This window comes from Lepus europaeus, chromosome 4 (assembly GCF_033115175.1).
Source record: "Lepus europaeus isolate LE1 chromosome 4, mLepTim1.pri, whole genome shotgun sequence".
Taxonomy (NCBI): domain Eukaryota; kingdom Metazoa; phylum Chordata; class Mammalia; order Lagomorpha; family Leporidae; genus Lepus; species Lepus europaeus.
In genome coordinates this window covers 1270689-1283142 of record NC_084830.1, presented here as the reverse complement: position 1 = coordinate 1283142, position 12454 = coordinate 1270689, and the positions used below count along the sequence as shown (strand labels likewise).

General features: G+C 56.7%; 1 protein-coding gene across 1 annotated transcript; it reads left to right on the top strand.

The window, feature by feature from the left end:
• Positions 1-800: 800 nt before the first annotated feature.
• On the top strand, positions 801-4363 carry LOC133757491 (endogenous retrovirus group K member 8 Gag polyprotein-like). The gene is made up of 2 exons (XM_062187922.1): positions 801-2721; positions 3873-4363. Exons 1-2 carry the CDS (start codon positions 1277-1279, stop codon positions 3874-3876), a joined length of 1449 nt encoding a protein of 482 aa, XP_062043906.1. The 5' UTR covers positions 801-1276; the 3' UTR covers positions 3877-4363.
• The last annotated feature ends 8091 nt before the right edge of the window (positions 4364-12454 follow it).

Here is a 12454-nt window from a genome sequence, read left to right as displayed (position 1 = left end):
GTGAGACAGAGAGTAGTGGGAGGTAAAACAGCAAGGTTTATTAGGAAGGAACCTCTGTAAGGACGGATGGGCACCTCTCCAGACAGAGCCAGAGAGACTGGGGCGGGGGGGGGGGGGGAAGGAAGGAGGTTACAGGTTACATGTTGAGTGGAGAGATTACACCTGACCAGGCCAGGCGGGCGGCTCAGCAAAGATGCAGAGCTGAGCGCACAGTCCAGTTGAGGCTGGGGGTTTTTAAGGAGATGGGTCTTGCTTCCCCACCTCTGCTCCTCTTGGAACCAAGGGCTTTTTGGATGTAAATAGAAAAACTTCTCTTGAAGGTCTGAAACAAAGGACTTCATGGATGCAAATGTTATCAAACCAGAGGAAGCGAGCAGGGTGTTTGAGATGCAGATACTGGGCTGCACCTGGGAGATTGTGGAAGGCAGAAGGGGGCAGGGCAGGATGTGAGGGCCAGGCTGCCCCTGAAACATTATGGGGATGACTTTGAGATGCAGATGCATATGCTGGACATAGATGTCTTCTCTCTAGGCCTGTTACACACACATAAGCTCATAACTGACTTCCTACCTAACAGTTTTTCTTATTTTCTGTAGTGAACTTCCAGGTCCAGGCTGTCACTGACGTCTGTCGCCTGTCGCCTGTCGAGTATCAAGTGAGCCCTCCCGAACCCTGGCTTCCTCTGGGCCAAGGCAGCGGGGGAGGGGTTAGGGAGGCTGAGCCTGGACAGCTGGGGTCAAAGGGCACAGCCGACCTGCACCAGGGAGCCCAGCATGGAGCCTGCGCCTGCTGGTAGCCTGGGTCGATCAGAGCAGAAATGACCCCAACCAGCTGCACCCTTGCTCAAGGCCAGCGCCCCCACCCCCACGAGGAGAGGGGCTGAGCCTGCAAGGAGTGGGGGTGGGGCAGCAGACCCTGCGGGAGGCTCCTGGGGGGGCTGAGGCAGGAGGTCACCCCGCCCCCCCCAGCAGATGTGGACAATAGGTTCTCAGGGTAAGCTAAGGACTAGTTTACCCAGCACAGTGTGCCCCCCTGCTCCCGGGGGAGGCGGGCTGTGGTCATGTGACCGGAGGTCTGGTTAGCTCTGCCCTAGACAATGCTGTTTTAGCCAAACAGTAACCACCTCCGGGGCCAGCCAGAAAACCCCGCGGAGCGGGGGTTTCCTTACAGAAAGCCCAGGGGCAAGGCGCAGGGCGGAGAGACGCCCGTCCGCTCCCGGGAGGCCCAGCCCCGCGTCGTCTGCCGCCCGCCGGCCGCCGCGGGCTCCGGGACAGCCATGGGGCAGGGCGTGAGCATGGACAGCCGCCAGTGCTCTGGAGCTCTGCGGCAGCTCTTGACGGCGCGAGGAGTCAGCGTGGCGGAAGACGAGCTCCAGGGCTTCCTGGCCGCGGTCCCCAAGTACAACCCGTGGTTCGCGGAGCACTCACGTCTAGACCGCCGCGAGTGGGAGAGGGTCGGGGAGACGTTAAAAGAGACGCGGGGCCGCGCACACAAGGACGCCCTGGCCGTGTGGACACAGGTGACCTTAGCCCTGGAGCCGCTGTGGGGGGCCCCGGCCGGCCCGGACGGAGAGCAGGCGGTGCCCGGTGCGCCCGCCGCTCCCTCTGCGCCCGCCGCGCCCGCCGCTCCCGCCGCGCCCGCCGCGCCCGTGGAGACGCCTCTGCAGAGGGCGCTGCGGGAAGGCTGGCAGGACATGGACGTGGAGGACATGCTGGCGTTCCTCGCCGTGGCGCGGCCAGCGCCCGGGACTCCTGTTGATTTCAGAATGATCAAGGCGCTGCGGGAGAGCGTGGCTGAGAACGGCCCCCGCGCCCCCTTCACCATCTCCCTGGTGGAGGCTGTGTCGCGGTTCCCGCTCCCTCCTAACGACTGGTTTCAGCTGGCGCGGGCCTGTCTCAAGCCTTGGGACTTTGTGCTTTGGAAGAGCGAATACTCGGATCAGGCTCAGGACCAAGCGAGGCAGAACAAGAGGCTAGGCGTGAACATCTCCTTCGACATGCTCATGGGGTCGGGCCGGTATCTGGGCCTGGCTCCTCAGGCCAGCATGCCGGCCGAGGCCTACGAGCAGATTGGAGAGTGTGCTTGCCGCGCCTGGTCGGCCTTGCCGGCCCAGGGACGGGAAGAGTTAGCCGGCAGCTTCGTCAAATGCCTTCAAGGCCCCAAGGAGCCGTTCTCGGACTTTGTGGACCGGCTGGCGCGGCGGTTACGGAGACAGGTGGGTCACCCCTCTGTGGAGGAGTTCCTGCTGAGGCACCTGGCTTACGAGAACGCCAACGGGGACTGCAGACGGGCTCTGGAGTCCCTGCCAGACGCCCGGACGCTGCCCGAGATGATCCGCGCCTGCCAGGACGTGGGCACCGCCACGCATCAGGCTCAGGTGTTCGCGGCTGCGCTCACAGAGGCTCTGCGCGTTTGTTTCCAGTGTGGGAAGAGCGGCCACCTGCAAGCCCAGTGTAGACAGCCGTCAAAGACAGCGCCCGGGCCCCGCCGGCCCAAGCCTGCTGCGGCTCGGAAGTCCCCGAGACGAGGTGGGGCAGGCCCTGCACTGTGCCCTCGCTGTGAAAAAGGAAACCACTGGGCGAGTCAGTGTAGGTCACGGCTTCACAAAGACGGACGGCCCCTTCCGGAGCGGCAGGTGCAGGGCCCGCAGAGCCCACGCCCGCAGAGCCCACCCACGCTGGAGCCAAAGACGCGCCCACGGCAGGGAGTGCCGGCCTCAGGGTAAGTACCACGGCTGGAAGGCCTTCCTCCTGTGGACGAAGCAGCTGGTCCTTGAGGGGGCTCTGAGGCCGACTGTACAGCAGAAATCAAGAGGGTGGTCACGCTAGTCAGGTGTATCAGATACCAAATTCTTCCAGGGGACTGGCGAGCCTGACTTCTTACCAAGCAGAAACTTAGGGGAGGCAGAGGCTCTGGCAGCTCTGATGTCCATCAGGCACAACAGGTAGCCAGGGAGTGGCCCCAACACGTGGGCACAGCCTCTCCAGGCCTCCTTGGTACCAGGGCCAACGTCGGTGCGCCCACTCCTGTCCCGTGATGGGAGACAGTCAGGGCAGAGCGCCCGTCCGTGGGGACGAGGCGTCTTCGCTAACTGACAAGCAGTGGGGAAGGACAGAGGACGCCAGATCAGAGCCGCAGACCCTGCTGGCACGAAGCTGGAAAAGCTCCCAAAGCCACCACCGCCGTGGGGAGGGGCGGCCTAGGGGCAGCCACGCTGCAGGCAGAGCTGCAGTTTGATTTTAGCTGCCGCCTGTTCGTGCCAACCTCCCTGGCCAGCCAGGTAACAAGTCAGCAGGTGCCCCCCTGAGGAGCTGCACACCTCCCTCCCCTCTTCCAGTGCCCCGTGGTGAGAGACAGGTGTGCACTCACACCTGGCCAGGCCTCAGTGCCAGGGGCTGCTCTCAAGCCCCTCCCTCCTGCCGTGGCCACACCTTCCCTGGCGCTCTAATGCGGGGCGGTCCTGTGGTTTGGACCTGTGTATCTTACCTGCTTGTTAGATCCACTTTGTGCACAGGAGACGGTTTCTGGGAGCTGGCGCTGCGGCCCGGGGCCACCACCTGCTGGAACCCTGTCGGGACCAGGGGTCCCTGCTTCTGCCCGAGAAGTGCTCGCCTGCAGCCCTCACAGCAGCCGGGGTTTCCCTAAGCGGAGGCGGGAATGGGGCCCAGGCCAGCCGCAGGCCGGGCCAACTCCACCCCGCAGCTCCTCGCCAGCTGCACGCCCAGAACACAACGGGAGCGTGCTCTGTGCAGCCAGGCGCACGCCTGCCTTCCCACTCCCGCCCACGGCTTTTCCCGCCTCCCCCGGCTGGCTGGTCTCACCTGTCCCCTCATGGTCACGGCGCCTCCATTCCTGTGTGCTCATGAGAACAGGTGACTGCCGAGGGACACAAGGCCGCTCTTCTTCAGCCAATGGGATCCACAGCGTGGACCCCGCCCCGCGTCAGCGCCCCGCTGGAGCAGGCAGCACCCACCCCACTCCCCACCTGCACTCGGTCGGGACCGATGGGACCAGGACGGAAGCCTCGGCCGTTCCAGCTCCGTTTCCGCCAGCAGGTGGAGTCAGATTTACCCCTTACCCCTGCCTTCTTGCAAGGGACCAGCTCAGCGCCACACCCTGTCCTGTTCCCCACCCCCACCCCGCACTCTTGTCCAGGTGCAAAAGCCCGGGAAGAGCCTGGAAGCAGCAGCTCCCCTCTGCGCGCTGACCCCCAGCCCCTCCTGACCCCGGGCCGTAGCCCACCCCGAGCCCCACCCTGCGCTGTATGAGCCCCAGCCCACTCAGCACCAGCTCTCTGCCCCCTGCTCACTCTGTGTCCAGCTGTGAATTTATTTCTCTTTCCCAATAAATCTGTCTTGGCTGAGTTCGTGTCCTGTGTCTCTGTTCTGCTCCCCTCTTCAAAAGCAACAAATAGAAAAAAGGGGGAGACCCCCCACCCCCAAGCCATGGCTGTCCTCACACGCCATGGTGGGCCGCAGGACAGAGCCCGGGCTGGCGGCATCTTGGAAAGATCGGAGAGCGGTTCCGGCTCGGTCCCGGGCCCGGGGCAACCTTCGGTCCAGGTTGTCTTTCCAGAGAAACACTCACACCAGCCTCGGAGGATTCCTGCCAGAGATGCAGAGGGTGGACGTCGACGCCCGATAGCCCAGGAGCTGGTCCGTCCCATCGCAAGTTCAACAGGACATCTGTCCGGAAGGGGGCGGGAGCATGAAGCCGCCGCCAGACCAGGTCATGCCGGGAGGGGCTTGCTCCCAGGCGCCTGCAGGGCACACAGAGAGCCCCCTCCTCACAGCCCAGGGGCTTACCCAGCACAGCCATGGGGGTCTGAGCTCCAGCTGAGCTGCCCAGAGGCAGAGCTTGGCTAGATGTGAGGTCTGTGAGGTCACGGTGTGCGCTGGGAGGGGTTTGGGCTGAGGCTGAGGCTGGCCTTTGGGGCCCGCTGCTGAGCTGGGGGAGAGAGCTTGGGAGGAGTGGGGCAAGCACAGGCTGATGGCGGGGCTCAGTGCAGTGTCCAGCAGTGGGGACAGGACAGAGCTGGCCGAGGCAGGGCGGGGCTGGCCAGGGCAGGGCTGTTACAGGTAGAGGGGCGGGGCTGTTGGCAGGGGGCTCTGAGTGTTAGGTAGAGTCAGAAACTGAGCCTCTGTGTGTGTGAGAAGGGCCTGAGGACCAGCACCTTCTGGGGAAGCCCCAGAAGCCCAGCACCCCCACTTCACAGTCCTGCCCAGACCCTGATGACCTCCCAGGTGGTCCCAGCCCTCCCCCCAAGGACAGCTCCCAGGAGAATGCTCTCTACAGGACCAAATGGGCTACCTGACCTGATAACCTGGGGCAATGAAACCTTCTCAGATGCCCAAGGGGAGCCCCCCTACTCTGCCCAGGCCAGCAAATCTGGGGAGGAATTTGCTAATTTTCACCCAAGGAACCCCATTCTTTGTCCTGGTGAAAGGGGGAGGTGGTGGAGGTGGTAAACAGACTCCCTTAGAAACCCAGGGAGTCCAAGCAGACCGCGCACACTCAGCCCTGGGCTCCCTGCTGAGCCCCGGCCTGGCCTGCCCGGGTGTGTGCTCTCCATCAACCATGTGACCTCGCTCTCCCAGTCCCAGTGACTGGGCGCCCTCTGTCCCTTCCGTTCTGACGGATGCCCTGTCCCCAGTTAAGCCTTATCACCCCGCTCTCGGTCTCACGCCTGAATTCTTTCTGGCATGAAGACAAGAACCCCAGGGCTTCCACGGCCTTCCCTCCGGTGACATTTCTGGTGACCACAAAGGGACACAACCGAAGGATCCCCGAAGAAACCCCCGAGGGAATTCACGAAGGGGTCAGGAAGGGATTGAAAGAAAACGCCATCCAGGTCAGTACTCCTCCCCTCCAGCGGGACCGGATCTGTGGGAATGACCGTCGATCGTCCTGCGCCCCACAGCTCTCCGAGAACATGGAGTCCCCGGCCACAGTGTAGCCACGGCCGAAACTCCAGAGGGATTGTAAGGAACAGGAGGGGAACTAGGAAAGGCAGTTGGCTGAGAGCCGAGCTCGCTCTGGCTTGCCGGCGGCCAGACTGCGACCCGAGGAGCTCACCTCTCTCTTGGAAGGATGCCTGGCCACGCTGCCTACTGCTTTGCGAGCCGGGCTTAGTCGGTCGAGGCTAATATTGGCCCTCCAGGTCAACGCCAGCGACTGGAGATACTGGGTAATGGTGAGCGATAGGGGGTTCCGAGCACGGGAACAGCGCGCCTACCCAAGCCCACGGCCAGTCCTGCTAGGCCCAGGCGTGCCCAGTCTTCCCTGTCATGGGCACCATGGCCAGATGTCTCTGAGAGGTGAGCACCTCCAGGGCTGCCTTCCTCCTCTCTGCATTTCCAATCCAATGCCCCTCCTCACTAGGAGGGGAGGGGAAATGCCCCAGCTACTGCTGGCCTTGCAGGTTTCCCCACCTCGGTGAGAGAAGCCTTAGTCCATTCACCCTTCCAACCCGATGCATGGGTTTTTCTCTCTGCAGTTGATGGAAACTTTCGCTTCAGCCCCACGGGAGTCCTGATCCTCTGCCTCTTTGTCTTGAGATGTGTTTTGGGCTCGTGTGCTGACGACAGCCCTTCTCTGTGCCGCCGTCGCTGACTTAGCTGGCGAGAGCTTTCGCGTGTCCTGAGGGTTTCGTGTTTTTCTGTCCAGCACTGAGTCTGGATCGGGAGAACCGCAACGCGAAGTTGTGTACATTATTTGTCCGTTTTCAGTGTTTGAGAGATTCCCTTAACTGATCAGATCTAGCCACAGCCTTGGTAAAAATGCTCAGGTTAGGCCGGCGCCGCAGCTCACTAGGCTAGTCCTCCGCCTTGCGGCGCCGGCACACCGGGTTCTAGTCCCGGTCGGGGCGCCGGATTCTGTCCCGGCTGCCCCTCTTCCAGGCCAGCTCTCTGCTGTGGCCAGGGAGTGCAGTGGAGGATGGCCTGCTACGCCCACAGCTGTCCCATCTGCGTAGCAAAAATGCTGCCATGTTGGGACCCTCGGGCTGGAGGGTGGGGTCAGTGCTCCTCGGAGTGAAGCCCCAGGCGGTTCCCATGCAGTCAGCGGTCGTCATGGCCCCTGGCGGCAAACAATTTGGCTCAGAGAATGTTCCTTGCTGTTGCTCTTGTTAATTTTAGCAGTGCTTTTTCATTGTGCTATGTGCAGTCAAGTGGGGTACAGGTGAGACACCAGGATTCAATAAACTTTACCTCCGGGAACATATCCTTGTGGGCGCCGCCATTCATCCAGGCTGTGCACACTGCAGCCTGGGCATTGACCCCAAATGACACTCTGGGAACATTGCTTGATCGCACGGAGCAGCTGGAGCTGCTTAGCTTTGATGAAGGAGGTGGCACGGCAGAAGCCCACTTGGAGATGTTATTAGGAAATGTGCACGCCCAAAAAGATTCCAAAAGAGAGCAAGAATTAGCAAAGATTCCCAAGAGAACTTTGCCAGAAGGATATAAACAATATCTCATTAATGGGCGGTGGTGGACTCGTCCTCGGTGGATCCCGCAAGCGGGAAAATATTTACCCCCTCTCCCATTCTTTGGAAAATATGATTCATGGGGAAATCAATGGGTAAATTTCCAGGGAAAACGACAATTGTGGAGACAGCTTCCATTTATGGAAAGGCTAGCTAGGACTAGACAGCCATGGTGTCTGTATACAGAAAGCGAAAGAAAAGATATAATTAAGGACATGATGCCCGCACTACGCTATTAGTATGATAGTGATTATTCAGGTAGGAAATTAGTGCGCATGAGAGGAGGTTGGGATGAAATGATCAAGAAATTTATAAAAGGAAAAATTGTCTTTAAGTTAAAAAATGAACTCTGTGTGACCTTTCATAAAAGTGTAAAATCAAATCTCACGGCACATGTAAATTGAAAAACCGAAAGATCGTGCCTGCGGGCAATGTAACCACTATTGTCTCACATGTGGGTTGGGATGTTCTACTGTTAATGATTGTAATCATAATATCTTTTCCTTGAAGCCTGTATTTTCTTTGCCAAGTTCCGTGTAAAAATGGTATAAAAGCTTATGCCTTGCAGCAAATAAACGCAGCAGCATACACAAAGCAGTGTGTCTGTCTGTCATTCCCCTCGCCGATTTCTTTCCTCCTAGAGCCTTCGCCCTTGTTCTCCCTCGGTCTGCTGACTCCGTGAGAGTTGGTCCGCGGCAATGGCCCAAGTGCTTGGGCCCTGCACCCCATGGGAGACCAGGAGAAGCACCTGGCTCCTGCCATCGGATCGGCGCGGTGCGCCGGTCTCAGTGCGCCAGCCGCAGCGGCCATTGGAGGGTGAACCAACGGCAAAAGGGAGACCTTTCTCTCTGTCTCTCTCTCACTGTCCACTCTGCCTGTCAAAAATTAAAAAAAAAAAAAATTGCTCCGGTTAAACGTGCTATTATGGCTACGCGGTCTGACTCTCCGACAGTTTAAGTTCTAAACCGAGTCTGCCCATTGAGGCTTCCAGTCGATCCCTGGAACTCTGGAAGGAGGAGACTCAGAATTTGTTAGAATAGCAGCTGTTTGAGTCAGATTCCGCTAAGTACACTAAAATGTTATCACCATGTCAGCCCTAGGCCGTGTCCATGTTACTGCTCTCCAGCTCCAGCACAAACAGGAGGAAGTTCTGTGTACACGAGCCTTCATGGTAACTAAAGTGAGCCAGCGCGGTGTGGTTCAAAATGCGGTTAATCCAAACGCCCTTCGGTTTGCGTGGGTCCTCGCTCAGTGTTACAGGCCTTTGGTATGCTTTACACTTGTTTCCTTACAAGATGAAGATCCAGAGCTGTAAACACGCACTAGTGTCTGCGCTGGCTGCTCAGAGGTGCTGTCATTACCAGCTACTTCAGAGCGTGGAAATGTAATTTTGACCTTAAAGCTAATTCAGAGAATGGTGCGGTATTCACGAATATCTCAGTGTCTTACGTCGTCTAGGAATCATTGCTGAGCAACCTTGGGAGCATGCATTCTGTGTAGTTCTAACATCTTAAATGCTGTAAGGGAGACTGTTCGGGCTTGGTAACGTGTATTCTCATGGGTTGTTCACACATGACAATTCAAGACCATGGGTTTAAGTTTCAGAAGGTGTGAGCAAGTCATAAAAAGTTTGAGAAAAATAATCTTAAAAAAGTTTACAATTTTAAAGTATTGTTTACAGAGTTTTCTACAAGTTGAGTGTTAATGCTGAAGTTACACTGACCTCAAATTGAGGTTTTTGAAAAATGCGTATGAATAGGTTAGTAAATATCTGCAAATGGTCTCAAACGTAAATCTTTTTGTTTTTGACAGGCAGAGTTAGACAGTGAGACAGAGAGGAAGGTCTTCCTTTTTCCGTTGGTTCACCCTCCATGGCCGCTGCGGCCGGTGCATCTCACTGATCCAAAGCCAGGAGCCAGGTGCTTCTCCTGGTCTCCCATGGGGCGCAGGGCCCAAGCACCTGGGCCATCCTCCACTGCACTCCCGGGCCACAGCAGAGAGCTGGCCTGGAAGAGGGGCAACCGGAACGGAATCCAGCCCCTGACCGGGACTAGAACCTGGGGTGCTGGAGCCTCAGGCAGAGGATTAGCCTAGTGAGCCGTGGCGCCGGCCCGCAAATGTTAAAATCTGCTTTTGTAAAAACTGCAAAGTCTCCTTTTAGGAGTGTCTGTTTAGTTGGCTACTCTGTGCCATTTCTAGGTCCTGACAGCTCTTTTTGACTCTGATAAATTGTTCCAAGTTATGCGGTGTTCCGTGTGCTAACTCTTATGTCCAAGGTTTTTTATTTCTGGTTTATTCAACAAGAGACATAAAGTTTGTGTTCTGCCGAAGTAATCTGTGTACTCGACTGTCTCTGTTAAGTTCTGATTGATGAAAAGCGTTGAGTCTTAAATGTTTAAGTTATTTGAAATATCATTGTGAAGAAACCTGGTCTAAAAGTGTTAAAATCGCCCTGACTAAATGGATGGCTATCATTTCAGGATGTTAAGGAATTCTATTTTGCCCAGATACTCTAAGTTCTCTTGGCACCTTTAGCAGACTTTCTGAAAATCCAGGTTCTAAATTCTCTGGACTTTTGACATCTCCAGAGGGCCCCTGGAGATGTCAAAAGAAATATCTCTCATCTTGCAGAGATAATAACCAATCAGGCTGTTTAGATTAAAAGTGGTGCCAAGACGTGAAATGATGCTAAACTTCAGCTATAAACGTGTTTCTTTCTAGCTGCTGCAGCCTCTGGCTCAGAAGCCAGATTCTTTGAAGAGGGACTGACAGAGTCTCCGTCCAGCTACCACTGAACAACCAGGCACTGCTAGTTCAAATGTGGATCAAAGGGAGGTCTAGCCAAAAGGGAGAAAGTGTTCCAGAAGAGACTTAGAGACGACGGGAGATGGTTATGTGGCAGATGCTAGAGAACTGGGTTCCAGGAGCCCAAGAAAGCTCTAGTGTCCACAGGCTACACGGTGAAAGCCCGGAAGCCCAAAAACTTACTAATGGGCACACGGTAAGACTAGTTAAACCCGGAAACCCAGGCCCATAGCCCACTGGCTACACGGTAAATATCCGGAAGCCAAAGGATGGCAGAGACGTCTGCCACAACGTCTCCTCTAAGTCAGGCTACGCAGTAACACTGGTTAAACTGCCAGTTACGTCTGAAAGCCCGGGAAGTCAGGCTAGAGATCCGACTTGCTGCTTCACTTCTCCTTTCTCTTCCAGAAGGGAAGTTACTACAGTTCTGCAGGACCCCCCACTGTGATGTACGGTTTGATCCCCAGACCTAATGTAAGGGCTGACTGACCTTTTCTGTAGCAATGCCTGGCCACAGTACAGGGCACCAAACAGCAAAGCCAGGAAAAGAGGGTAAACTACGAAATAAGGTGACAGCTGGGTTGATTTCTCGGCGTGCGCGGTAAAGGAGCAGAACGCCCCTCTGGTGGGCAGCTGGAAACAAGCGCCTTTGGTAAACACTACACGAGTAGACGCAGACACCATGGCGTGGGCAAAAGGTTAACGAGGCACACCGAGAAGCAGGAAGAGGCCTTATCTTACCGTCATGCTCTTACAAGAAACAGATGTAGATGATCAATCACGCTCCAACCTTCATTTATCTTTTCCTTGCCTTTGTTGCATTCTTGTAATCGCTGGTGGGTGACTGGGTAGTTAAAAGCCTTTTTCAGTCAATTGAGCAGGAAGGCTCTGTCAAGAACTGTGTGTAACCCCGATAAGCCGCTGACGTATGCTCTCCTCTGTGCTTCTTTATACTACAGCTGGTTGTGTATAAACACTGCTGGAGTTTTAGAATAAACGAGCCTCGAGCAGGGTCTGTCTTGGCTCCAGTCTTTGCGTCCTTGTCCCCATTCCCGCTCTGTTGCAGGAAACCCGGTTCTTTGTGCCGCGGGTCGGCACAAGTGGCGCCCGAACAGGGACCTGAGAATCAGAGAAGCGGGGAGGAACCTGAGAGTCACGAAGTCGCGACCACAGGTATGGACGATCCGGGGTGCGGACCCGACACCAACATTGTGACGTTCTCTTGGGCAGGCACTGTGGGACCAGCGTTAGGAAAACCGTCAGTAGTGAAGGCGGGTAAGGCATTAGTACAGACGCGAGGATAGGGTTCAAAAAGAAGCAGTAGAGCAATTTCCAGAGGCCACAGGAGTCGCATGGCCTTGGTCTGCTCAGGAGGCCTTGGGGATGAGGCGCACTGGGAGGAACCTGGCAAAGAGCTCAATTCTTGCTCACAAAAACACGGACCTGACTCACCACCTGTGTTAACCTTCTCCTTACGGTCGTTAGTGAAGGATATTTCGACCCAACAAAGAGACAAGACTTTCTAAACGGGGCTCTCAGCTCCCTACAAGAGAAAGTTGAGGGAGCCAGAAGCAGTGATGGCGAGGATAATCGATGCTGCCAGTCTGCTGTATCTATGGCCAGGGTTGCTCCCTCCGCCCCTTCCTTTGAATTTTTTATAAAAAATAATGTGAATAAAGATAATTCCTTTACTAGAAAGGGGGATGTTTGCCGGAACAACATAATGGGGCTTATCTATCCCAAAAGAAGTGTTGCTCAGACTCTCAGGGAAGAAGCCGAGCAGGTCAAGAGGGAGCCGGAACCTTTTTCAATGTTTTCCCTGTGGAAATATAAACAGAGAATGGCCAAGCCATGCGCCACCACCACCCAGCGCCTTTTAAAATATTACAAGATCTGGCCGGCGCCGCGGCTCACTAGGCTAATCCTCCGCCGTGCGGCGCCGGCACACCGGGTTCTAGTCCCGGTCAGGGCACCGATCCTGTCCCGGTTGCCCCTCTTCCAGGCCAGCTCTCTGCTGTGGCCAGGGAGTGCAGTGGAGGAGGCCCAAATGCTTGGGCCCTGCACCCCATGGGAGACCAGGAGAAGCACCTGGCTCCTGCCATCGGATCAGCGCAGTGCGTCGGCTGCAGCGCGCCTACCGCGGCGGCCATTGGAGGGTAAACC

Bases quoted from the DNA above. Each gene is read 5' to 3' on its own strand.
- LOC133757491 (XM_062187922.1), top strand. From the start codon at position 1,277: ATGGGGCAGGGCGTGAGCATGGACAGCCGCCAGTGCTCTGGAGCTCTG.